General features: G+C 48.2%; 1 protein-coding gene across 4 annotated transcripts in view; it reads left to right on the top strand.

The window, feature by feature from the left end:
- COL14A1 (collagen type XIV alpha 1 chain) overlaps positions 1 to 26,200 on the top strand; it is a 193,319-nt gene that overhangs the window by 119,563 nt on the left and 47,556 nt on the right. For all 4 annotated transcript variants that reach the window (XM_060243265.1, XM_060243263.1, XM_060243262.1 and 1 more), the window contains 4 exons: positions 265 to 303; positions 1,602 to 1,740; positions 21,982 to 22,124; positions 22,379 to 22,488. In XM_060243265.1, coding sequence (XP_060099248.1) covers positions 265 to 303; positions 1,602 to 1,740; positions 21,982 to 22,124; positions 22,379 to 22,488 — 431 coding nt within the window. The remainder of the gene's footprint in view (positions 1 to 264; positions 304 to 1,601; positions 1,741 to 21,981; positions 22,125 to 22,378; positions 22,489 to 26,200) is intronic.

The raw sequence follows: 26,200 nt of genomic DNA, 5'->3' as shown, positions 1-26,200 counted from the left end.
GCTGAGAAATTATGTCATTGCTTACTTGGCGATGGATTTTGAACAGGCGTTTATGATTCTAACAGTGGAATCCTAAACAAAGTTATACTCTTCTAAGCCCATTGACCTTAAGACTGCAGTGTCATTGTATCGAGCAGCTTAACCAAGGTTGTGGTATCTTTTAATTTTTGGTTTCCATCCATAGGTGATAATATAGAGTAGTTGCAAATATTCGGTCTCATTCAACTATAAGACACTTAGTCTTTCTTCCCTCTCTCCTTGCAGCTTGCCCACTGGTTTATAAAGATGGCAACAGTCTTGCTGGTAAGTTCTTATTAAAAGATTACATATCCGGTTTACTGAGATGCCATTAATATTTCTTAATGTAATATGAGAGGTTGAGTGCACCATTGTTAAAGGGGGCCACCCAATCTATTTTAGCATATCATATTGTTTATGTTTACTTACTTTTATTTACTTTGTTTATACCCCACCTTTATTTATTTATTTGAATTGATTTTTATCCTACTCCTTTCCCTGACAAAGGGGGACCCAAGGTGGCTTACAACATTCTCCTCCATTTTATCCTTACAGCAACCCTGTGAGGTAGGGTAGGCCGAGAGTGTATGACTAACCCAAAGTCACCTGGAAGCTTCCAAGGCATTGTGAGAGTCTGAACCTGGAACTGTCAGATTCTTTCTCCCCTGCACCGTAGTGGTATTTTCCATGTCCCACTACAGAACACCAAAGTCCTCTTGCAGAGCTCTCTCTCGATTTCAAAAAGAAAGAAAAGAAAAAAAATTAAAGGGGAAAAGTGTAGAATCTAACAACTATGTAAGATTTAAGAGCTGTCCTTCAATTTAAGGTTTGGAGTGCAGAAGGTCCCAGTGTAGCCAGGCTGGATTAACCATACAATTCTATACTCTTATACACTATCTGACTTACTTGTACCTCCTCACTTGACCTCTTTCCTTTAAAACAGTTGAAACACAGAAATTGTGTAGAACACAATTTTCCTTTTTCATGGCCCCATTTAATCTCAGCGCATTTGTGACAGGTAGATCCCCAAGGCACTGTTGCAGTAATATTAATTCTTATATTGTTTGGCATAACATTACTTCCAAAGGGAAACAACAACAGCATCATCATCATCCTCATCATCTTGCCACAGTCACATATTTGACTAGTAGATGATGTTCTGCAATTTGATCTTGGAAACTGCAGATATATCTTTGTAGGACTCTTGTTGTTCCAACACTATTTGGAGCTGAGCTAATGTTATTTGCTCAGTGCCCAGAATGCCTTGGTGTTTCTTGAGACTTCTAGGCACTGCTCCAAGGTCTTCATTGACAACTGGCACAATGGTAACCTTCTCTCAGAGATACTCTAACTCTATTCTTAGGTCTTGGTATTTGGTGGTCTTCTCCTTTTCTTTCTATTCTGCTGTCTCCTGAGATTGCAATGTCAATGATCCAAACCCTATTTCTCATTTTCCCCCTACAATTGTGATATCAGGGGCATTGTTGTTATTGTTGTCTTCACTATTATTATTTGTTAATATCCTGGCCATATTAACAGATAAAAAATGATTAATAGTATTTCTTTTTTTTTGTGGTTTCTAGGATTTAAAATGATGGAGATGTTTGGTTTGGTTGAAAAGGAGTTTGCAACTGTGGAAGGGGTTTCCATGGAGCCTGGAACATTTAATGCATACTCTTGTTACAGCCTACATAAAGATGCCTTGGTCTCCCAGCCAACCAAGTATGTACTGCCAATACACGTTACGGTGCAGGTAATCCAGCATAAAAGAGAATTCACGGAATCCTAAACCTGTCTTTGTCTAAAAGATTGTTTATCTCATTCTGGACTTGATAATGGCACCGGGTTAAGGGAACTGCTTCAAGCAGTAAATTTTAGGGTGCCACTAAAGGACACCAGAATGCCAGTGAATTGGGTTGTTACAATATTTTTACCACAAGGGAGAAGGATGGCACAGGATTTTGCCTCAGCCACCAAAATGCCATGGGCTGTCTCTAAGTGCTGCTCAATAATTAGAAGTATTAAAATATGCAACTTATTTTTGTGCATGATGGAAATGCTTTCACAGAAGCAAAACAGTGGCATTTTAGGGATGTGAGGCAGTTGAGCCAAGCAGTCATCCCAAGCTATACCATTGGCATTGGTGTGCAAGGAGGGGAACCTTGGTAATTAAATTAGTTCGAGGTAGGGAATTCAGTACAAATAATTAAAGAAAGAAGGCAAGAAGAAACATAAGTGGCCCTGGGAAACCTCCCACACTGAGATTTCGTGCTATGCTATATATGTCTTGGAAGTCTTCCAGGCAGTTATCTGATGGGTGGGACAAGAAGACTGTTTGTAACAGGCCTGGTTTCCGATATGAGACTCACACTATGTGTTTGTTTTTGTTTCCAAAATATCTATCACTACAATTGTTAAAATGGTGGGACTATTTGGTGCTGTTTGCCCTGTGAGGAAAGATATCGGAAACCAGTTTTAAGTCTAGTGAAAGCAGTAAACTGCTAAGATGTCAATCCTTAGAGGGCCATGAGCATATCATCTGTATTTTGTAGCTTAGTTCTTGGTCCTAGCCTTAATATTCCTGGTTTTACCCCCAGAGTTTCTGAGAATCTTATGCCTGCACTTTAGGGTTGCCAGGTCCCCTTGCCCATCCGGCATGGGGATTAGAGGGGCGTTCCAAGGGTAGGTGGGGTTGTAACTCAATATCCCTGAAGTGATGTTATGGTGTCAGGGATGTTGTGCAGGGATACTCTGGTATTTGGGTGAAACTCTGTTTTTTTCCACCCTCAAAACCATAGAGTTTGTCCAAATACTAGAGTGTCCCCGTGCGACGTCCTGGCACAATGATGTCAGCTGGAAGTGATGTCATCACATTGGGGACATCATGCAATGACGTCCCTGTTTGGGGTTGGTGTTTCCCCCACTGGCCAGCTGGCTAGCAGCAGATTAAAGCCCCCCAAAGTGGGGGAAACCCTGCTGAAACCTGGGACTGGCACCCCTACTGTGACTGAGAATTTGTGCAGATCTGATTTTGTTTAATAATTTAATAGAAAATTTATATCCTACTTTTCCTTAGTTCAAGGCAGCTTACAAGGATAGTTAAAACATGCACAACTAAAACCAACAATAAAACCAAATCATTTCCCCTTTCCCCATAAAAAATTTACAGCTGTTCAGATCCCCTCAAAAGCCCTGGCAAAGTCAGGCCTGGCAATGTCTCCTAAAGATCTCCAAGCAGCCCCCCACCTCAACTCTTCAGGGAACCCCATTCCACAGAGCTGGAGCCATGATGGGAAACGCCCAGACTTTGGTTGATGCCAGTCAGGCCACCCAAAGAGGTGGGATGGCCAACTGGGGGCTTAGTTGGGACACATGGAAGGAGATGATCCTTCTCTCTCAATCTTGGCCAGTTGACACCTCGTCAACATATATTTTAAGTCAGGATTTTTTGTTCCTGTCAGGGAGAGGACCAGCAATGAGCAATGTAGGGTTGCCAGACCCCCGCCAGGAGGAGAGGAACCCATGGTTTTTCAGGGTGCTTCCCCATCACTGGCCAGGTAACTGGAGGGGGAAAACTCAACCTGAACTGGTCTGAAAGGCAATGTGATGACATCACCCAGAAGTGATGTCATTGTATCACCAATGCTGCAGGGCAACGCTCTAGTTTTGGGGCAAAACTTTACGGTAAAATCAGCTACAAACATAGAGTTTTGCCAGATCACTAAAGTGTCACCGCTCCAGTGTTGGTGACATGATGACGTCGCTTCTGGGTGATGTCACCATACCCCACACACAAAGTGTTGAAGGCAGAAGATCCCAGAGGGGAGCAAGGATTCCCCCGCCAGTTATCAGGTAGGACCTGGCAACCTTAGAGCAATGTGCTGTTTCAGCTACGAAAGCCAGCTACAATGCTACAAAACTCTGCTGACCCTTCACAGCTGTTGAAGAGAAGGGACCTGTTTGAGCATCCCATTCCCCCCACTTCCTGCTGATCTCCTATTTGTCAGAGGAATGGAAGGAGGATCACCGTGGGTGTTCTCAAAGGTGTCTGAATTGCAGTGCTGGATTAAACCCTGCAGAGGCCCCTGGGCAGTAAAAATCTCAGGGCCCCCCTCGCAAATTATCTCAGAATCAGAACGCCTGCCCTGCTGCCCGTGGCCCCCGTTGCAGCCTGAGGCACTTTCTCAAAAGCCCCTTTGACAAAGCTGCAGGGGAGAGGCAGAGAGAGGCAATCTTGGTGACAAGACTAGCGCTAGCAGCAGCCGCACCAGGCGAGTCAGGCAAAGAGTGGCTCAGGTGCAGGCTAGAAGGTCTGCAAGCAGGGAGGAAATTGGCAGAGGGGGGAAGCCAGCCTGGGGCCCATAAAGGCATGGGGGCGCATAGGCCAGTGCCTGCTTGGCCTTATTGTTAATCTGGCCCTGCTGAACGGAGGCTCACCTAAGCAGGAGTGGACTAGGAGGTGAAAATGGCCCTGGAGCGAGCCAGACTGAGGTGCTACAATCCAGTACTGCAGGGCATCACTCAGTAGTGCGAACTGTGGGGGTATTAGCTTACCTGTTGCTTCCTCCTGAACACTGGCAGCAGTGTGGGAAAAGACAGCTCAGACTGATGAAAGGTCTGAGTCAAATAGCACCTGAGGCTTTGGCAGACTTGCTAGAGCTCAGTTATGCTTGCTTCTGGCAACCAGCAACCCTCTAAGGCAGTGGCCCACCAGGAAATTTCACTGTAAATGAAATGGCCAGCCCACCCTTGGGCACCTGGCTGTTCGTATTATTCTTGAATGGAGATTTTCCTTACTTCCCAAGGAGAAATGGTGGGTAGCCTCTTCCCTGCAAACATTTACAGTAAGCGTCTCTCTTGTACATAAGACTGCCTTTGGAGTATTGCCAGTATTAATCTTTACCTTGGCTAAATCTATGGTTTTTTAAAATCCTTATTCATTAAACTCCTTCATCATGTCCCAGTCTGGCATGGTGGGGTGAGTGCTGAAAATGCAAGAGAGGAGTATATTGAGTTGCAGAGAAAACGGGTCTAGGAGTAAGATTTTGCCAAGAAAGGGAACATAACATACTGTTAAGTAGAGAGATAAAGCTAACTCAGTCCATATGTGGATTCTGCAAATTGTAATGATTAACATTGGCGAGGAGGAGAAAGATGGAGGAGAGAGTCAGACGAGCATAGTTTGTAATGTGGCCTTGACAAAATTGGTAATTAAATTAAAATATGTGATTTTCCACATTCTTTTGTAGACTGCATGTAAACATGTAGAGGCCATGTTTAGACATGTCTGGAACCAAGACTTTTTTTGTAGAAAAAGCCCAGCAGGAACTCATCTGCATATTAGGCCGCACCCCCTGTGATGGCACCATTGTTTCACACAGGGCTTTTTTTGTAAATAAAGCCCAGCAGGAACTCATTTGTATATTAGGCCACACCCCCTGACATGAAGCCAGCCGGAACTGTTCCTGTGTGTTCCTGCTCAAAAAAAGCCCTGCCTGGAACAAAGCAGCTTGTGTGTGTGTGTGTGTAACCAATAGGCATGAGCAGGAGAGCTCAATAGAATTTTCATTGGTTAATCCAAGACACTTTCCCAGCAAGGTAGCCTTAATACCCGTTTTCGGTGACCAGAATGCAGTAGCGCAAAATTCTTGAATAAAATAAAAATAAAATTCATGGAGTTTACTGCAGTCCACAGCTGTAATAATTACGGTGTCGTATCAGCACTTTTAAAGATGCGTCAAAATCCTCACTGAAAAAAGTGCTTGTTTTCATGAAGCTTTTCTTGCTGCTGTTAGCTTCCCTCAGAATTTCTCAGACATTTAACTTGAGAAGCAATCTCTGCATTCTCTTCAAATTTCACTGTAGGATAAATCCAGAATATTTGCAACCCTTCTGAAAAAGTTCAGTAGTCCTCTTGGACAGGGCCGGCTCTTCCACTAGGCAAACTAGGCATTTGTCTAGGGCGCTGGCCCTGGAGGGGTGCCAAATTGGGTGCCCCCACCTTTTGTTTAAAAAAATTTCTTCCCCTCCCTCCCCAAATCACTGTGCCACTTCTCCCCGCCTCCTTCTCCTCCCTCCCTACCCTGAGCACTGCTGTCTTCCCCCCTTGCCTTGCTGCCGCTTCTGCCCTCCTCCTTCCCCACCCCGAGCGCTGCTGCCTTCCCCCCTTGCCTTGCTGCCGCTTCTGCCCTCCTCCTTCCCCACACCGAGCGCTGCTGCCTTCCCCCCTTGCCTTGCTGCCGCTTCTGCCCTCCTCCTTCCCCACCCCGAGCGCTGCTGTCTTCCCCCCTTGCCTTGCTGCCGCTTCTGCCCTCCTCCTTCCCCACCCTGAGCGCTGCTGTCTTCCCCCCTTGCCTTGCTGCCGCTTCTGCCCTCCTCCTTCCCCACCCTGAGCGCTGCTGTCTTCCCCCCTTGCCTTGCTGCCGCTTCTGCCCTCCTCCTTCCCCACCCTGAGCGCTGCTTTCTTCCCCCCTTGCCTTGCTGCCGCTTCTGCCCTCCTCCTTCCCCACCCCGAGCGCTGCTGCCTTCCCCCCTTGCCTTGCTGCCGCTTCTGCCCTCCTCCTTCCCCACCCTGAGCGCTGCTGCCTTCCCCCCTTGCCTTGCTGCCGCTTCTGCCCTCCTCCTTCCCCACCCTGAGCGCTGCTGTCTTCCCATTTGCCGCCGCTTCTCCCTGCTGCTGGCCCTGCTCTTGGAGTTCACTTAACTCCCCCATTAAATTCCTTGGCTGTTTCCTCTAAAGAAAAGCCTCCAATTTTTCTTTACATTTGACTTTAGGGAAATCCACTGTTCAGTTGGAATGTGGTTCAGTTTGTTCTACTACAATTTACATGCAATCCTCTGCAGAGTTACTCCAGTCTAAACCTACTGATTTCAATGGGATTAGAATTGGTTTAGAATAGAGTAACGCCGTGTAGGATTGCAGTTAGTTGTTTTAACTTCGCTGGTCTGGCTTGTACAGTAGCCTCTAGGGATCCAACCAGATGAGGTGCTGGAACATACATGATCCAATCTTCCCAGCAATTTTTAAATGGAAATAGCAGCTGCATAAGGGTAGAGAGAGCTTAAAGCAGGGGTGTCGAACTCATTTGTTATGAGGGCCGGATCTGACATAAATGAGACCTTGTTGGGCCGGGCCATGTCGGGTTGGGCCGAGTCATGCTGGGTCGGGCCATTTGTGCATCTATTTAAGATTAGGTAGCAGAGAGGTAAATTTTATAAAGAACACAGACAAACACAAATATATATTTTTAAAAAACTTAAAACATGCTTAAAATGTTAGCATTTGTTGGTTTTATTTATTTTATTTTTATTTATTTATTTATTTATTTATTTAAGATTTATACCCCGCCCTTCCCACAAGTGGCTCAGGGCGGCTTCCAATAGTAGATCCATCAAAATTACACATATAAAGGGATCCATATTTAAAACAGATAAACAGATAAAACAGATAAAACCCTAGTTATTAATACACATAAATATTTCAGCTATATATAAAAGGAATCCAGCAAGTTACAGTAAAATTCTCAAGCTAAGTATAGGCTAGCCGGAAGAGGGTCGTCTTACAGGCCCTGCGGAACTGAACAAGGTCCCGCAGGGCCCTCACCTCTTCCGGCAGCTGATTCCACCATGTAGGGGCCATAACAGAGAAAGCCCTTTCTCTGGTGGACTTCAACCGGGCTTCCTTCGGCCCAGGGATAGTAAGGAGATTTTGTGTTCCCGACCTCAGTACTCTCTGGGGAACGTGCGGGGAAAGACGGTCCTTCAGGTAGACAGGTCCCAAGCCATATAGGGCTTTAAAGGTGATAACCAGCACCTTGTACCGGACTCGGTATATTACTGGAAGCCAGTGCAGGGTCCGAAGACCCGGCTGAATGTGTTCCCGCTTTGGGAGACCTAATAACAGCCGGGCCGCGGCATTCTGCACCAGCTGCAATTTCCGAGTTCGGGACAGGGGCAGCCCCATGTAAAGGGCATTACAGTAGTCTAACCTCGAGGTGACCGTAGCGTGGATCACTGTTGCTAGGTCGTCGCGCTCCAAAAAGGGGGCCAGCTGCCTTGCCCGCCTAAGATGAAAAAACGCGGACTTGGCAGCGGCTGCTATCTGAGCCTCCATCTTTAGGGAAGGCTCCAACAGCACCCCCAAGCTCCTGACCCTGTCCGCCGCTATCAGCGGCGCACCGTCAAAGGCTGGTAGGGGGATTCCCCCTTCCGGACCACGGCGACCCAAGCAAAGGACCTCTGTCTTCGCAGGATTAAGCTTCAGCCCGCTCAGTCTGAGCCATTCAGCCACGGCATATAGTGCCCGGTCTAGATTTTCCGGGACGCAGGTCGGCTGGCCATCCATCAATAGATAGAGCTGGGTGTCATCAGCATACTGATGACACCCTAGCCCGTACCCTCGGGCAATCTGGGCAAGAGGTCGCATATAGATGTTAAATAACATCGGGGAGAGAACCACCCCTTGAGGTTCTTTTACTTTTAATTCTTCTTCTTAAAGATGCTTTCTTTGTATTTCTCCCATGGGATCCAGGGAACTGGACAAAGGAGCTCTGTCTCTTTCCTTCCTTCCCCAGGGGGTTGTGGGGAGGGGAGCATCAGCCAATAGAAGAAAGAGAGACTTTGCTCAGTAGCTCTACTGTGTGATTGAGAGAGCCTGGCAAAGCAAGCTCTGCTTCCCCCCTTCTTTCCCAAACCTCATCCAATGGAGAAAATAGAGGTTTTGCTCTGCAGCTCTGCTGTGCCATTGAGCAAGCCTTTCAAAGCAAGCTGTGATGGAAAAGGATGCAAGAGAGAGGGAGAAGAAAGCAATGACAGCCAGTTGCTCGGGGACCTGATAAGAGCACTCCAGGGGCCTGATTCAGCCCCTAGACCAGTGGTGGGATTCAGCAGGTTCGCACCAGTTCTATGGAACCGTTACCTAATGTGCCATCAGTTCTATAGAACCGTTTGTTGGTCGGGCGCCTGCTGTTAACCGCCGCCTCCCCCTTCACCGCTGAGCAGCAGGAGGAGGAGGAAGGGGTCGCCTTTGCTTTCTGCGCCCCGATGAAGGTGAGGCTGGAGGAAACGGCGGGCTCCATAGGGCAGCGAGACCAGGCTACTCATTCAGTAGTTCATGGAGAGCAACATCTACGATTGCCATCAACCAAAAGAGCCATATTTATTTCCATCCCTGGCAGGAGGACTGTACTTTAAGGAGGATTGCAGCTTACCTGTTCCACTGGTGGCTATTTCAAAGTGAGAACCAGCTATCAGCCACAAGCCCCATTAGGCAAAGTCTTTGGTCTACTTTCCTGAAACATGGGCCAGGTCCTGCGCTGGGGAACAGTACTCAGAAAAGCATGCCAAAGAGCCACATGTGGCTTCCAATCCATTGAGTGAAAAACACTGATCCAACTGTAACGATATACAACTGGAATCTTTGTGGCAGGGTGCAGCTTTTAAAGAGCTCTTCTACACAATCCTTCAGAGCGCTCCCTAACCTGCAGTGCTGGTATAGTTTAGTGGCTCAGCCACAAACCACAAAGCTCCAGGTTCATATCTCACCTATAAATGAATTTAGTGGGTGGTCTTATGCAGTGGTGGGATTCAAATAAATTAACAACAGTTTAGTTGTCTTTACCTCTTTTACTGTTCTTATTGCAGTATTTAATGCGTGAATTATTAAACTACCTTTCAGTATATCTTTTGGTATAGTTAAAATAGTCATTAGGACATAGAACCTGTTGTTAATTTATTTGAATCCCACCACTGCCCTAGACTGTATGGTTGACACCCCTGGCTTAAAGTATATACTGCCTCATAACCCTGTGGTTCTAGAGACAGTGCACAAAGAAAGATATCATTACTAAACCAGTCATGATAATTAATTAATTTAAAAAATTAAATCAGTAGCAATAACCAAAATCTTCAGTAGTTTAAAATCTCAAAATTTCAAATTGGGCCCTGACCTGGATAGCCCAGGCAAGCCCTATCTTGTCAGATCTCGGAAGCTAAGCAAGGGTTGACTGGGGTTAGTACTTGGATGGGAAACCTTGGAATACCCAGTCAGGAGGACAGGAATAGGCTCTATTCAGCTGCCTTTCTGAATATTCTCCTCCATGGTCCATTAGGGGTTTGTCACAAGAGGTGATCTTGACTTTCAGGTGCAGATGCACACACACAAATATACAATATTATAAAAACCGTTCAAATTGGCAGCAGATAATTTTATAATCAATTCTATATTTTAAAGCAATGGTCCCCAACCTTTTTGGCCTCAGGCCCAGCCACAGACTGCGGCCCCAGGGCCGACAGGATAGGAGCACTCAATGTGGCCTCCCCATCCCCTGTGGCACCTCCCCCCCATTTTCCTCCTCCGTTTCCTCCTCCCTCCTTTGACCCCCCCTGCACAGCCTCACCTCCTCCTCCCCACGTATTCCTCTCCCATTTCCTCATCTCTCCTTCGCCGCCCCTCCCCCATGCAGCCTCGCCGCCTCCCCCCTTCCAGTTTTTACCATTTTAAGGCCAGGGAAGGGGCCGACCCCCCTCTTAGCCAAACAGCTGATTGGTGGGAAAACCGCAGCATCAGCAACGAGCAATGCTGTCTTTGCCTCCTTCCCTTCCCCGGCCTTAAAATGGTAATAATAATAATAATAATACTTTTTATTTGTATCCCGACCTCCCCGCAAGGGCAGGCTCAGGGCGGCTCACAACATACGAATATAATACAATAAAATCATACATAGTAATTACACTTATAAATATAAAATCATCATAAATCAGTTTACAAATTGTATTAAAATTAATTTGGTGCTATAACTTAGATCTTTAATAAATTCAGTGGTTAAAAAAACATATCCAGCGGCACTTTCTTGGCTCGGTATTAGGTGAAGGCTATTTTGAAGAGGTAGGTCTTACAGGCCCTGCGGAATTGATCTAAGCATCGCAGGGCCCGTACCTCCTCCGGGAGTTGATTCCATAGCAGTGGAGCTGCAATGGAGAAGGCCCGATCCCGGGTGGTCTTCAATCTGGCCTCCCTTGGCCCAGGGATATTCAGCCGGTTCTTCCCAGCTGACCTCAGCGCTCTCTGGGGCTCATATGGGGAGAGACGGTCCCTCAAGTAAAAACGGGGGCGGGGAGGAGGAGGTGCTGCGGGGGGGCAGTGAGACTGCATGGCCTGTTGCAAACAGGCTGCGGCCCAGTTCTGGTCCCTGGCCCAGGGGTTGGGGACCCCTGTTTTAAAGTACCTGTGATAAAAGCTGAGGAACTGGACATGTGAGTGAAGTCAGTAGTGAAAAAACAGAACTCCAAAGCCTGGGGGGGAAAGATTCTAGGCATACAGTGGTCACCATGAAGTGTCACCATCAAAATTGCTATCGCCTGTAGGTAGCCAACCTCTTCAGTAAACTGCAGCAAAATTGACAGACCTGATCTTAAAGTCTGGCTGATTGGTGGGAGTAGGTCAGCTGTACCTTTACTGTTCTCAGTCAGCGAACTGGAGGAAAAAAAAAATTGCAAAATTCAATTGTGCCTAAATTATGGACTTTTCTTCAGCGAAAATGTTATGCTTCTTTTGGCTGCAGTCCTCAAACCACTTCCTTTGGAATAGTCTTGAAGCGATGAAATTGCCCTATAGGAGCAAGTATTAAAAGCTGTAATGTGGTTAAGCTCTTTTGCATACCAGTTTCAAGATGTGTAAAATTAACATCATAAATGTAAATTAAAAAGGGTTATGGAAAGCCGGCTACTTATTTCTCAATAGCTTAAGGGTGGCTTAAGTGGAAAAGATTAGTGTAACGAGATCGCATAATTAAAACTGCAGGAGAGAAATAAAAGATTGTGTATAAAATGAAAGGTGGCGGTATATGCTTTCTAATATTAAACGTTGGAATAAAGCTTGTGGCAGTATTGTGGTTTGTGGTGGCATAAGTCAGTCGCTATCTATTTGCAGTAAAATCTGAAACTGTAATGAATGGTCTGTTTTATCAGCCGACTTATCAAAGAAATTAATGGAAAATGGAGATTCTGTCTATGCAGAAAATTTATGCCTTCTGATGAAGCAATGCATTCTCTGGGAGTTTTGAGATCGCTGCAGACTTGAGTACATTTTTTTTTACTTACATGATCCTAAATGTCTACATGTCAGATTGGCCCTAAAGAGGGATGTATAGGCTTAACTATTCATATAAAACCTGAAGAAGATCTGGAGAAGTGAACTACTGTAACAGAGATCTGTTTGCCAGGTCTCTGTTGGGAAATACCTGGAGACTTTTGGGGTGGAGCCAGAAGAGGGTGGGGCTTGGGAGAGGAGGGGCCTCAGCAGGGTCCAATGCCACAGAGCCCACCCTGCCAAGCAGCCATTTTCTCCAGGAGAGCTGATCTCTGCCAGCTAGAGATCAGTTGTAAAAGCGGGAGATCTCCAGGCCCCATCTGGAGGCTGGCTTATTTTATTATATTTTATTCCTTTTACTTTATTATATTTATTTTATTTATAGCCTGCTTTTTAACTGTAAAGTAGCATTGGCACTAGCAAATCTAAGAGGAACGGGAAAGGGGTCACTGCAGTGTTATAGAGGAGCCAATTGTTTAGGACAATTTCAAGGGGCAGGGCTTTTTTTGAGCAGGAATGCACAGGAACGCGGTTCCTGCTGATTAGGTATCAGGGGTAGGTAGGTAGGTAGGTAGGTAATTTTTTTTATATCCCGCCCTCCCCGCCGAAGCAGGCTCAGGGCGGCTGACAACATCATTCAATTATACAAAAACAACAAAACAACAAAGTTACATTTAACGTTAAAATTCTAATAAGTTTAAAATTGATTAATTAATTAGTAATAAAAGTGCTAGTGCTGTTTGTTCTTTATATGATGGCGGTAATCCTTAGCAGTCACTTCCTTCATCAGCAATCACTTCCTTCATCAGCGAAAGCCAGTCGAAAGAGGAAAGTTTTGCAGGCCCTGCGGAATTGTTCAAGGTTCCGCAGGGCCCGCATTTCCTCTGGAAGTTGGTTCCATAGGTTCGGGGCTACAGAGGAGAAGGCCCGATTACGGGTGCATTGCAGCTTCACCTCTCTTGGTCCGGGGGTGGTCAGCAAGTTTTTTCCAGCTGACCTCAGTGCTCTCTGGGGTTCGTAGGGGGTGTGATCTAATATGCAAATGTAGGGTTGCCAAGTCCCACCCCCCCGCCTTTGGCGACGTTGCGCACCAGTCGCTCTAGGCGTTTCTAGAAAAACTCTGGTTTTCCCAGACGCTTTAGCATTTTGGGAGCGAAAAACTCTATGGTATCTATTGTACCATAGAATTTCCCCTCCCAAATTGCTAGAGCATCTGGGAAAACCGTAGAGTTTCCCCAAAAATGCCTAGAGTGCCTGGCGCACAATGTTGCTGGTGCGATGATTTTACTTGTGGGTAACATCATCGCACCGCTGACATCAGGGAAGGTTCCCCCTGCTGGCCCAATGTGGGCCGGCAGGTTGGGAACCTCCCGGGCAGGAGAACCCCCGCCCAGACCGGGGGCTTGTCAGCCCTATGCAAATGAGTTCCTGCTGGACTTTTTCCACACACAAAAGCCCTGCCAAGGTGTGTCTTGGGAAGGCAGCATAAGCCAAATCTCATGTGCTCTGCTTCCTCAGCCAACTGCAGACGCTCTTTGTCTTGGAAAATGAGAGATCAGTCTGATGTCGGCAGTCAAGGATGGGCCTTTTGCCAGGCTCCGGGCTTTGGCAGATACCCAACCATGCCAACCCCTGCTGCCTGCCCTAAGAAGAGAACAGATTTCCCCACTGCCTTCTGCTTCCTTCTCAAGGAGAAGATGGGATGGCTGCCAGGGAAGAGGACGTGTGCCAAAGTTTGCAGTAGGATCCTGGTGCTCTTTGTTTGTGTGCTCTGCGTGTGGGTGTGCTGGGACCTGTCTAAACGAGGGCCAGCAAAAGAGTCCACAAGGATCTCGCTTCTCACACACGCCATCTCAGTAGTCTGCGTTCAGCAGAGATTCCACATCCTGTGACACTTTGGTGTGAACAAATCAAAAGAAACAAAGAGCAAATCCGTGGGCTTGTTTGTTCTGGGCTTTTGAAAGGAGGCATCAGGTAGTGTTTCTTTGGAGCTTCGGTATTCTTATACGATGGTTTATATATATATCTATTTTTTTGGCTGCTTTTGTTATATAGCAGCGGGGGGGGGGGAAGGGCGTCAGGCTGCCAACTCTGGATTGGGAAATACCTGGAGATTTGGGAAATGTACCCTGCGGACAGTGGGAGGTTTGAGGGGTGGAGGGCCCTCAGCAGGGTATAATGCCATAGAGCCCACCTTCCAGAATGTTCATTGTCTGAACTGGTCTTGATCATCTGGAGATCAACTGTAATAGTGGGAAATCTCCCAGTGCCACCTGGAGGTTGGCAACCCCAGCGAGAGGGCCATTTGGTTTGTCACCATAGTACAGAGGGGGAAGGGGGGAGGCTTAAACCTTTCCTCCCATGAAGATTTCCACCCTCTACCCCCCACCCCCAACAAGCTGTTATTTGCATTATGGAAGGAAGCATACAAGCAATCATATTATCGGGCCTGTATGTTTTGCTTGAGGAGCAACTGATGCCTTCTTCGACTGAAGCTGGAAAGAATGGCACAAAGGAAGGGAATTAAATTGCTGTTCCCCTGTACTTGGCTCCTATCCAAGCAAGGGCTGCTGATGGCCTCCATTTACTTTTAAAAATCTTACAGGATGGGAGATATTTTCATAGATCTCTGAACATCTTGTCCAGTCAAGCCACTGTTGGAAGTAATTTTAGCTTCTTACTGGCACTGTCTCTTTTATGGGGCCCAAAGCAGAAGATGGTGAGGTACCACTTGCCTCTTTCTCATGGTTTCCTTTTATCCCTGAGTCCAGCCCTCAGTTTGAAAGAAAACCAGGACAGTTCATATAACTCAACTGTGGCATAACCAGTGTCACATCTGTTGCCAACAGTGGTTCTTGTCAGCATTGTTACCCTCTCAATTTTTCCAGGAGCAAATTTGTTGTGGTTTATGCTATGTGGAATAGCACAACAGTTCCTGGGGTGAGGATGGTGTGTATACTAGTACTCTAGTTGAACCGTCCAGATCTTCTTCGTGGTCTCTGTGCATTCACACATATGGGTAATCCGCAGGATTGGCCCCGACCTCGGAGAGTTCAAAGCAATCTTGATCGTAGATCTGGCGCGCCTCCCACTTGTCCTGGGAGGAGACAGCTACTGCGCATGCCTGGACAAGGGGGAGGTGCTTAGCCACTCAGTTTCTTCCTTACCGCCGACCGGATCGCACCTTCCTCGTTGATCTCCAACTTCTTCATTGCAATCTCCAACAACTACCTTCTCTTCGCTTCAATTCTTCATCTTCTACTTCTCCTGGTATCGTATTAAAAAAAAAAAAAAAAAAAAGCCTCCTCTTACTATCTTTCTGGACTTTCCCCCTCCCTCCCCCCCCCCTCCCGGGCGGATGGAAGGAAGGGACAAGATAATCTTTAAACGCTGTACCAGCTGCTCATCCAAAATCCCCTCGTCCGACGGCCACTCTCTTTGCCTGTTCTGCCTTGGAGAGGCACACCGTCCAGACTCCTGCGTGCACTGCAGCCAATTTGGTAAACAGGCCCGCAAGAACCGCGCCGCGAGACTCAAGAGCCACCTCATGGAAACCTCACTCCGACCGGCCATGCCGCGTGGCGGACAACAACAACCCGCGCCATCTTCCCCACACCTCGTGGGAGAGGCGCAGTCGGCAGCTTCCGTGGCACAGACTCCCTGTAAGCCTAAGACCGGCAAGCACTCTAAGAAGTCGGACGACCCCAAAAAGCGCCGCCGCTCCGATTCCGCCCACTCGGACCCGACGGGTAGCACTAGCTCAAAAAAGCATAAGACCCGCCCTCTCGACTCGGCCTCGAACCCGACCACCAAACCGAAGGCCCCGAACCCGACCGCCACTGCCTCCGGATCGATGCCGAAGACTCCGACGTCGAAGTCGACGGCAACACCGTCAATCACTCCGTTGGAAATCATCCGCATCTCATCAAAGTCGCCGTCCATTCCGAATTCCCCACCAGACCAGCTGCTGGATACGCACTCTACCGCATCCGTTAGGACCCACACTCTCGACCCCACTAAATTCATAGATCTCTCACAGCCGATAGACGCCCACGCGCTCACCAGAGAACCCTCGACCCCGAGAGATCCCCTGACTAGACCTCGATCTCACAGTCGCAGACGCACCAGGTCCCGCAGTCGCCGACACACCAGGTCCCGCAGTCGCCGCCGTACCAGGTCCCGCAGTCGCCGCCGCACCAGGTCCCGCAGTCGCCGCCGCACCAGGTCCCGCAGCCGCCGACGCTCTCGCAGCCACCGCAGGGGGAGACACTACTATTACTCTCCATCGAGATCTAGGTCTCCATCCCCACGGCACCGAAGACGGCACCGACGATCACCATCCCACGATCGCCATTACCACAGCTACCAAGAGTCTCCGCGCTACCGAGATCGCACACACAGACTCCAAACTGCATCGATCGAATCGCTTCACCACCATGACGACCCTACGGACCTCGGCGCCGAACCGAAGCTCCCGTCACCACTAGAATCCCTACACACGGCTCCCAAGACAACACCTCAGCCCGACCTACCTCAAGGAACCGACGACGGATCCGAGGAGGAACTCTCCGACTCCGACCACTCTTCGGGTTCGGACATACAATCCCCAGACTCCGACATAGCCAAGCCAGCAGACTTATCACCGTCTGAAGGCCCAAGATCCTACCTCGACCTTGTAGCAAACATGGCAAGCTCGCTAAATCTAAAGCTCAATACAGACGCTCCCAGAGTCTCGGACGTCGTTTTTGATCTAGTCCACGCGGATCTTCCATCCAGCTCTTCTCTCCCAATGCTCCCCGTTCTACTAGAAACACTCAAAGAAGCATGGGACAAACCGGCATCGGTACCGCCAACATCCAAGAGGGTTGAAGCGCTGTACAAGATACACGCACCTGATTCCAAGTTCCTGTTCACCCACCCGGCTCCGAACTCGATCATTGTACATTCGTCCTCGAAGTCGAAGCAGACTAGACACCCGGTACCACCAGAACGGGAGGGCAAAAAACTCGACACGATCGGAAGAAAGATTTACGCCCTCACTACAGCCACAACCAAAATCCTCAACTACATGGCATGCTTCTCCGCATACACCCACAACCTGACCACCTCCCTCGCCGCATTGGTACCATCCCTGCCCGAGGCATCCCAAAAGTCAGCCACCACCACCCTGCAGGAGATGGCCAGAGTAACCAAACAGCAAATCAACACTGCCCGTCACGCTGCACAGTGTTCCTCCAGAACCTTGGCCTCAGCCATAGCACTCCGCAGACACGCGTGGCTCAGGTCCTCCTCCCTCCAACCAGACATCAAATACAAAGTTGAAGATTTGCCCTTTGATGGCCTTGGCCTGTTTAGCTCCTCTACAGATGACATCCTCACATCTGTAGACGATGGCAGGAAGAGGGCAAGACGACTGGGAGTCTCCCAACCTCTGACCCAAACCAATCGACAAAGGAACTGGAGGTCCAACCAATACAAAGGGAACAGATCCCCACGGCAACAGGAACCATGGAAGCGCAAACCACCGCAGTCCAAACCTTCCTTTCAACACAGACGCCAAACAACCAAGAAACCTTCAACCACACCCAAACCGTCTCTCTGACCTCCCTGCCCCGAGCCGTCCAGTCTCCCTCCATCAGCCAAACCCATCAACACGACTACAACCATTCTACACTGCCTGGAGGACCATAACATCGGACGCCTGGGTCCTCGCCATCATTCAAAGAGGCTACCTAATAGAGTTTACGTCCACTCCAAAGCACCACCGGTTCCTCACCACACCCCCGTCCGCACCCCTGCAGACGGAAATCGCGTCTCTGCTGGACAAAGGCGCGATAGAACCAGTCCCACCCCAATACCATCGCACCGGCTTCTACTCCCGGTACTTCCTGGTGCCAAAAAAGGACGGAGGACTCCGACCCATTCTCGACCTCCGCAAACTCAACCTACACATAACCTACAAGAAATTCCGTATGGTCACGCTTCAGGCAATCCTCCCGCTCATCCCAGAACGAGCATGGATGGCGTCCATAGACCTCCAGGACGCCTACTTCCACATTACAATCAACCATCATCACAGAAGATTCCTCAGGTTCGCCATAGGGAAGCAGCACTTCCAGTTCTGCTCCCTTCCCTTCGGTCTCTCCACAGCACCAAGGGTCTTCACCAAGTGCATGGCAGTAGTAGCAGCCACATTACGCCAGCAGCAGATATCAATCTTCCCGTACATAGACGACTGGCTGATCGTCGCCCATTCCAGGGAGCAACTACAACTGGACGTCTCGACCACCCTCTCCACCCTGGCCACCTTAGGCCTCCTAGTCAACCTCTCAAAATCCAAACTAGTCCCTACCCAGAGGATCCAATTCATAGGAGCAGACATCTCCACGCTCTCGCAAACGGCTTTCCTACCTCAGGACAGGGCACTCGCCATAATGTCACTGGCCAACACTATCATCGCCCAGCGCTCCCAAACAGCGCTCACCTTCCAGAGAATGCTAGGCCTCATGGCAGCAACCACAGCAGTTCTGCGGTTTGCGAAGCTGCACATGCGTCCCCTCCAAATGTGGTTCGTAAGAACTTTCCGCCCTCACACACAACATCAATCCACACTGTTCACCCTTCCACTACACATTGTACCATCCCTCAAATGGTGGACCAAGGAACGTCACCTCTACAAGGGCATGCCATTCAAGCAGACACCGCCCTCGGTGATTGTAACCACAGATGCCTCCAACTGGGGATGGGGAGCCCACTTGGAAGACCTCACGGTGCAGGGCCAGTGGACAGACTACGAACGCTCTCTCCACATAAACTGCCTGGAGCTCATCGCAGTGCACAAGGCTTTGCGGTCCTTCCTCCCATCGCTAAGGAACCAGCACGTCCAGATCACCTCCGACAACATCGCCACAGTCTTTTACATCAACAGGCAGGGCGGCACCGCCTCCGTCAGACTCTGCAAGAGAGCCCTAGCCCTGTGGCATTGGAGCATAAGCCAGGGCATCTTCCTCACGGCCGTACACCTACCAGGGGCCGAGAACACCCAGGCAGACGCCCTGAGCCGCCACTCCACCAACAACCACGAGTGGTCTATCAACAGCCGATACATCAGACAGATATTCAGCATCTTCGGACAACCGAAGATAGATGTATTTGCTTCACCGTCAAATGCCCAATGCACCCGCTTCTACATGAGAGGTCCTCCATCCCACCTCTCCAGGGGGGATGCCTTCATACAAACTTGGAAAGGAACACTCCACTACCTCTTTCCGCCCATTCCACTTATCACCAGAGTTCTACAGAAGATTCAGGTAGACCACACAAACTGCATCCTCATAACTCCATGGTGGCCGCGCCAACCCTGGTTTACGACCTTGCTGCTCCTGTCCAACAATACCTTCATCCAGCTCCCTCAAACACGGGATCTCCTCTCTCAACAGGGCGGCAGGGTCCTTCACCACAACCCGGCATCGCTCAAATTAACAGCCTGGAGAATCAGTTTCTAGACTTCCCTCCGGAGGTCCGTCAGGTCCTAGTGAACTCCAGAAAACCATCTACTAGGAAATCCTATCTATTTAAGTGGAAACGCTTCTCACACTATGCCTCACAGCACAACTTCGACCCCAACCTCGCCACTATACCTCAGGTACTAACTTACACCCTAACGCTCTCCAGAGCGGGTCTGTCGTATTCTTCCCTGAAGGTACACCTGGCAGCCATCTCTGCCTTCCACCCCCGCATCGATGGCACAACGGTATTCTCTCACCACGCGACCAGAGCTTTCCTCAAGGGCATCATTCGCCTACACCCACCAATCAAACAAGTTCTACCCACCTGGAGCCTGTCCCTAGTCCTGAGCCAACTCATGAAACCACCCTTCGAGCCCATGGCCTCCATCCCACTACACCTGCTGTCATGGAAGACGGCACTACTTACGGCCCTCACCACAGGCAAGAGGGCCAGTGACATCTGCGCATTCAGAGCAGACCCACCGTATACGATATTTCATAACAGTACGGTGGTCCTCCGACCTGACCCGACCTTCCTACCCAAGGTCGTCTCTACCTTTCACCTAGGAAGACAGTCCACTATACCAGCCTTCTTCCAGCACCCCGCGGACGCGGGACAAAGGGCACTCCACAACCTGGATGCACGGAGAGCCCTAGCCTTCTACATAGACAGAACCCGCCAAATCCGTAAAGACCCTAGACTCTTTGTCACCTACGCTACCCATAATAAGGGCAGCAGAATATCTACTCAGAGACTCTCCAAATGGATTGTTGCTGCCATCGAACTCTGTTACCAGCTGGCAAAACAACCAATCCCTCAACATATACGAGCCCACTCAACCAGAGCCGTGGCTACCTCGTCTGCCTTCATGAAAGGCATCCCTATAGAGGACATATGCGCTGCAGCCGTCTGGTCCTCCACATCTACCTTCGCCTCGCACTACGCTCTCGACGTCCGTGCCCGGCGAGATGCCTCCTTCGGACAAGCAGTGCTACGATCGATCTTCGACTAACCACTGTGAGTACCACTATCATTACGTTACGCTCTAACCCTTCATGTTCTTACAGGTCCAGCACCCACCTCCGAAGAAATGGCTCGCTAATCACCCATATGTGTGAATGCACAGAGACCACGAAGAAGATGGACAGGTTTCTTACCTGTAACTGGTGATCTTCGAGTGGTCATCTGTGCAATCACACAGACCCACCCAGCCTTCCCCGCTGCTGGAAGCTAGTAAGCACAGTTATTTCCACCTATCCGGCGGCGGGAAGAAACTGAGTGGCTAAGCACCTCCCCCTTGTCCAGGCATGCGCAGTAGCTGTCTCCTCCCAGGACAAGTGGGAGGCGCGCCAGATCTACGATCAAGATTGCTTTGAACTCTCCGAGGTCGGGGCCAATCCTGCGGATTACCCATATGTGTGATTGCACAGATGACCACTCGAAGATCACCAGTTACAGGTAAGAAACCTGTCCTTCTTTGCAACTTACTGGCGTGTTTCCACAGGAGTGCCTGGCAAATGCTCCTTCAGCCACCTTTTAAAATGAATTGGCCCTTTTTACCAGCCGTTAACTATTTGTTCTGTTTCTCAGTGTGTGACTTTTGAGGGGGGAATTTGAATTTGAATGGGGTACACTTGGGGTTTCTAACTGAAGCTCCCTGAAACTTGCGTATAGCTTTGTAACACAAATTGGCCCTTTGGAACTGGGTACAAGGTTAGTGAGGGATTTCAGGGGCATAATATCCACTAATGTGTGAATCCTCCGTTTGAACAGAATGTTTTAAAAAAGGAACAATGGAGGAACACAAAAAAATGTAGAGAAAAAGAAGAAGAGTTGGATTTATACCCCATCTTTCACTCAGAGTCTCAGAGCGGCTTACAGTCTCCTTCCATTCCTCTCCCTGAGCTCCCCTGTGAGGTAGATCAGGCAGAGAGAGCTCTTTTGAGAACTGCTCTTGAGAGAACAGCTCTGAGAGAACTGTGACTCACCCAAGGTTACCAAGCATGTGAAAGAGTGGGGAATCAAACCCGATTCTCCAGATTGGAGTCCACCGCTCTTAACCACTACACCATAGATTCGAAACCTAGACAAAGACTCTGGTTAAAATATAACAAACAATAATCCTATCATTTAATTAAGAGGTCTGGTAGTTTTAGATTTTAGATGCCTTGATTTCAGTCCAAAGGCACGCTGGCCTTATCCTCTAGTAATTCCAGTAAAGCAGCTAAGCATATTTCTATGAACATAGACCAGCAGTTTTGCATCTGACCATTACTTTTTATTCTTTTAGGTGAGGCATTGCGCCCTTGAACCCTCTTGGTGTGAAGATATCAGTTTTGGGAACATTATTCGTTTCTCTTTTACAGATACTTGCACCCTGAGGGGCTTCCTTCAGACTACACCATTACCTTTCTCTTCCGTGTTCTGCCTGAAACACCTGAGGAACCGTTTGCTCTCTGGGAGATTTTAAATGAAGAATACGAGCCATTGGTCGGAGTGATTTTAGACAGTACGTAGTTTGTACATTTATAGCTTGCTTTTATTGCTTATTGATTTTAATTTTCACACCTAAGAAGGGTAAGAAAAACATTATTGCAGTATTTTCAAAGTAGGCTGTAATTTTTTCCTGAGCATTACTTACATGTCGCCCGCCTATTTATTTCAGTTGTGTTTATATATAATTCTAAATCAAACAGTCTACTCACAGGCTGCTGAGACATGAAAACACACAAAATACAACTCTCTCACTCCCTCATTGTACAGATGGCGGGAAAACCCTCACTTTCTTCAATTATGACTACAAAGGTGAATTCCAGACTGTCACATTTGAAGGACCTGATATAAAGAAAATATTTCATGGAAGTTTCCATAAGGTAAAGTAAAAAATAGCTTAATAGAAATGGGCATTTTCTGATTTCTGAAACATTGTTTTAAAAGTTTGGTATACTGTACACTTATTATTACATTTGTTTAATTTCCACTGATTCCATAGGAAGCCATTGCTGACTTTCACTGATGGAAAGGGAGAGCCTTCTCCCACACTGAAGAGTCTGTGGAGGAAGTGTCAATGGAGACACTGGGACTGCTGTTGCAACACTCAGCGACAGGGCTTTTTTGTGGCAGGAACTCCTTTGCATATTAGGCCACACACCCCACTGGAACTGTTGTAGCCAGTCCTCCAAGAGCTTACAGGGCTCTTAATACAGAGCCTATTGTAAGCTCCAGGAGGATAGGCTACATCAGGGAGGTGTGGCCTAATATGCAAAGGGGTTCCTGCTATTAAAAAAAAGTCCTGCTCAACGAGTACCAGATGCTGTAGTAGTGCACATCAAGGACATATGGGATGACATTTCTGGTCCATGGTTGACACTGCTAGCTTTTCAGCAGCTGTATGCCTGCAGTGTAGCCACCGAATCTTTCCTCTCTATGGTGCCACCTCCTGACACTGTCCCACAGTGGTGTCAGAGTCACCTGATTGGGGTGGGGAGGAGTTGTCACAAGAGAGACCAGAATGCCCAGTTGCTGAGGACACAGTTGTGTTGCATTCCTGTAAAGGAAAGGGAGTTTTCTCCCTCAGATATCCCCTCTCTCTGGCACATAGCCCTCTTAAGATGCTGGGGGCAAAAAGGTGCCTCTTGCCCTCTCTTGTCTCTGGTAGCATGGCAGCACCCCGGGATAGTTAAATTCCTCCCTCTTGCAGGGTGCCACTCAGAGGAGCAATGCCCAAGCCAAATCTTGGCACTTCTGAACAGCCAAGGCTGTGGGTAAAGAAGTGTACAAGGCTCTTTAGTTAAACACTTCTATTAGCTCCAAGGCACAACTCACTGGTAACTGCAAGGCAGATCTAGGTACAGCTAAATAAGGTAAATTAATATGGAAGAAAGTTTGCAGGCTAGTTAACTTATGATCTAGTTTGGCCTTGGAGGGAGGTTGGCTGCTGGTTGCATAGTATACAGGGGTGGCCGTAGACTGTTTGGCACCCTGGACAAGGCTAACTGCTCCCCCCCCACACACAGATAACATTACTGAGTCACATGGGGGGTGCCCAGTTTGGTGTCCTCAGAAGGCCAGCGACCTAGGCAGTCACCTAGTTTGCCTAGTGGCTAGGCCAGCCCTGATAGTGTACTCCCTAGGACTGCACCTGCAAGCCCTATCCTCCTTCATTTTTCACATTGAACCCACCTTTGAAGGAATTCCCAAAGAACTCCCTTCTCTTCCTACATGTGAATCCCCAAACAAAGGAACAGCACCCCCTTTCAAACCCCATGTAGACTCCTGGGGTCTTAGCCGAATTGGGTGTCAGGTCCTTGGCCTCAACCCCACTGGAACATAGTTCCTCCAATATGGGGGGGGGGGTGGCATAGCTCATTTGCTTGGCAAGCAGAAGATCCTAGGTTCAATCCTTGGCTTCTCCAGTTAAAAGGGGTGAAAGACCTAAGGCCCTGGAAAGCCATCGCTAGTCTGAGTAGACAATACTGACCTTGATGGACCGATGGTATGATTCATTATAAGGCAGCTTCATGACTTCAGTCAGCAAGTGTTAATACAGCAAAGAGATGGCATGTTTTCGCTTTCGGTTGTAAATGATTCTCTCTATCCAGTGAAGCTGAATTCAAGTCCAGGTAACACATTAGAGACCAATAAGATTTTTGGGGGTATAAGCTTTTGAGGGCCAAAGTTTCCTTCATCAGGCACTAATGAAATATTTGAAAGCTTATACCCCCAAAATCTTGTTGGTTTCTGAGATGCTACTGAACTTGAATCTAATTGTTCTTCCTAGGGCTTTTTTTTGTAGCAGGAACTCCTTTGCATATTAGGCCACACCCCTTTTATGTAGCCAAACTGCCAAGAGTTTACAGGGCTCTTCGTACAGGGCCTACTGTAAGCTCCAGGAGAATTGGCTACATCAGGGGGCTGTGGCCTAATATGCAAAGACGTTCCTGCTACAAAAAAAGCCCTGGTATGGCTACCCTCTGAAACTATTGGTTGAAGTGTATCTTTTTTCCATATTCTGCCAGGGTCAACTCAGCCTTCCATTTCTATAACTGTCACAGAGTATCTTGCCCCACTGGCTTTTATCCCACAGTAGGGTTGCCAAGTCCAATTCACGAAATATTTGGGGACCTTGGGAGTGGAGCCAGGAGGCATTGGGGTGGGGCCAGGAGCAAGGGTGTGACAAGCATAACTGAACTCCAGGGGAGTTCTGGCCATCACATTTAAAGGGACTGCATACCTTTTAAAATGTCTTCCTTCCATAGGAAATAATGAAGGATAGGGGCACCTTCTTTTGGGGTTCATAGAATTGGACCCCCTGGTTTAATCTTTTTGAAACTTGGAGGGTATTTTGGGGAGAGGCACTGGATGCTATACTGAAAATTTGGTGCCTCTACCCCAAAAAACAGCCCAACCCATGATACCCGTGGATCAATTCTCCATTATTTCCTATGGAAATAAGTCTGCATAGGGAATAATAGAGTTCCCAGCAGACATTTCCCTTCCCTCCCCCTGCTTTCTGATGATCCTGAAGCGAGGGGAGGACCTCCAAACCGGGGGATCTCCTGTCCCCACCCGGGGATTGGCAACCCTATCCCACAGTAACTGCATTGCAGAGCACAGAGGAAAATAGGAGTGAAAATTTGTTTTCAATTACCTTCAAAGAATGTCATCCAACAGAAAAGAAGAAGAAGAAGATGAAGATATTGGATTTATATCCCGCCCTCCACTCTGAAGAGTCTCAGAGCGGCTCACAATCTCCTTTACCTTCCTCCCCCACAACAGACACCCTGTGAGGTGGGTGAGGCTGGAGAGGGCTCTCACAGCAGCTGCCCTTTCAAGGACAACCTCTGCCAGAGCTATGGCTGACCCAAGGCCATTCCAGCAGGTGCAAGTGGAGGAGTGGGGAATCAAACCTGGTTTTCCCAGATAAGAGTCCGCACACTTAACCACTACACCAAACTGGCACTCAAGAAATCTTTTGCCTCCTGCATAAGTATCTCCACATACCTCATTTTGCCCAGTCCTCTTCTCTTGCCTTGCTGTTCTGTGTCACGTGAACATTTTTTATCTCCCAGCCCAGCTCTGATACTAGGAGTGGGTAAGGCTAGGGAGAAAAGCACTTGCAACAGTGGAATGTTGGGAAATAAGGTAAAGCAGGAATTTGCTCCTCTCCCCTGAAAGCCAGTTTGGTGTAGTGGTTATGACCAGCAGGTTGATTCCCCAATCCTCCTCCACATGCAGCAGCTGGGTGACCTTGGATCAGTCACAGCTCTCTCAGCCTCACATGCCTATTGAGGGAAGAGGAATGGAAGGCAATTATAAGCTGTTCTGAGACTCCTTTGGGTAGTGAAGGGCAGGGTGTAAAACCAACTCTTCTTCTTTTCATATAAAAAAATAAAATCTCTAATTCCAGAAATGTTACAAACGCATGAATAAGTGCGCCAAGATGGAAGCCAGTGGCTGCTCTCAGCCAATCTAGTTAGCCCTCAGTATCTACTGGCTTACATCTTTACATACTGCTTTTTATAACTTAACTTTTCAAATTTCAGCTTGCCATTTTTAAATGCTGAAACTCAGGGAAAATGCTAG

Source organism: Heteronotia binoei, chromosome 7 (assembly GCF_032191835.1).
Source record: "Heteronotia binoei isolate CCM8104 ecotype False Entrance Well chromosome 7, APGP_CSIRO_Hbin_v1, whole genome shotgun sequence".
NCBI classification, from domain to species: domain Eukaryota; kingdom Metazoa; phylum Chordata; class Lepidosauria; order Squamata; family Gekkonidae; genus Heteronotia; species Heteronotia binoei.
This window is presented reverse-complemented; position numbering and strand designations above follow the sequence as displayed.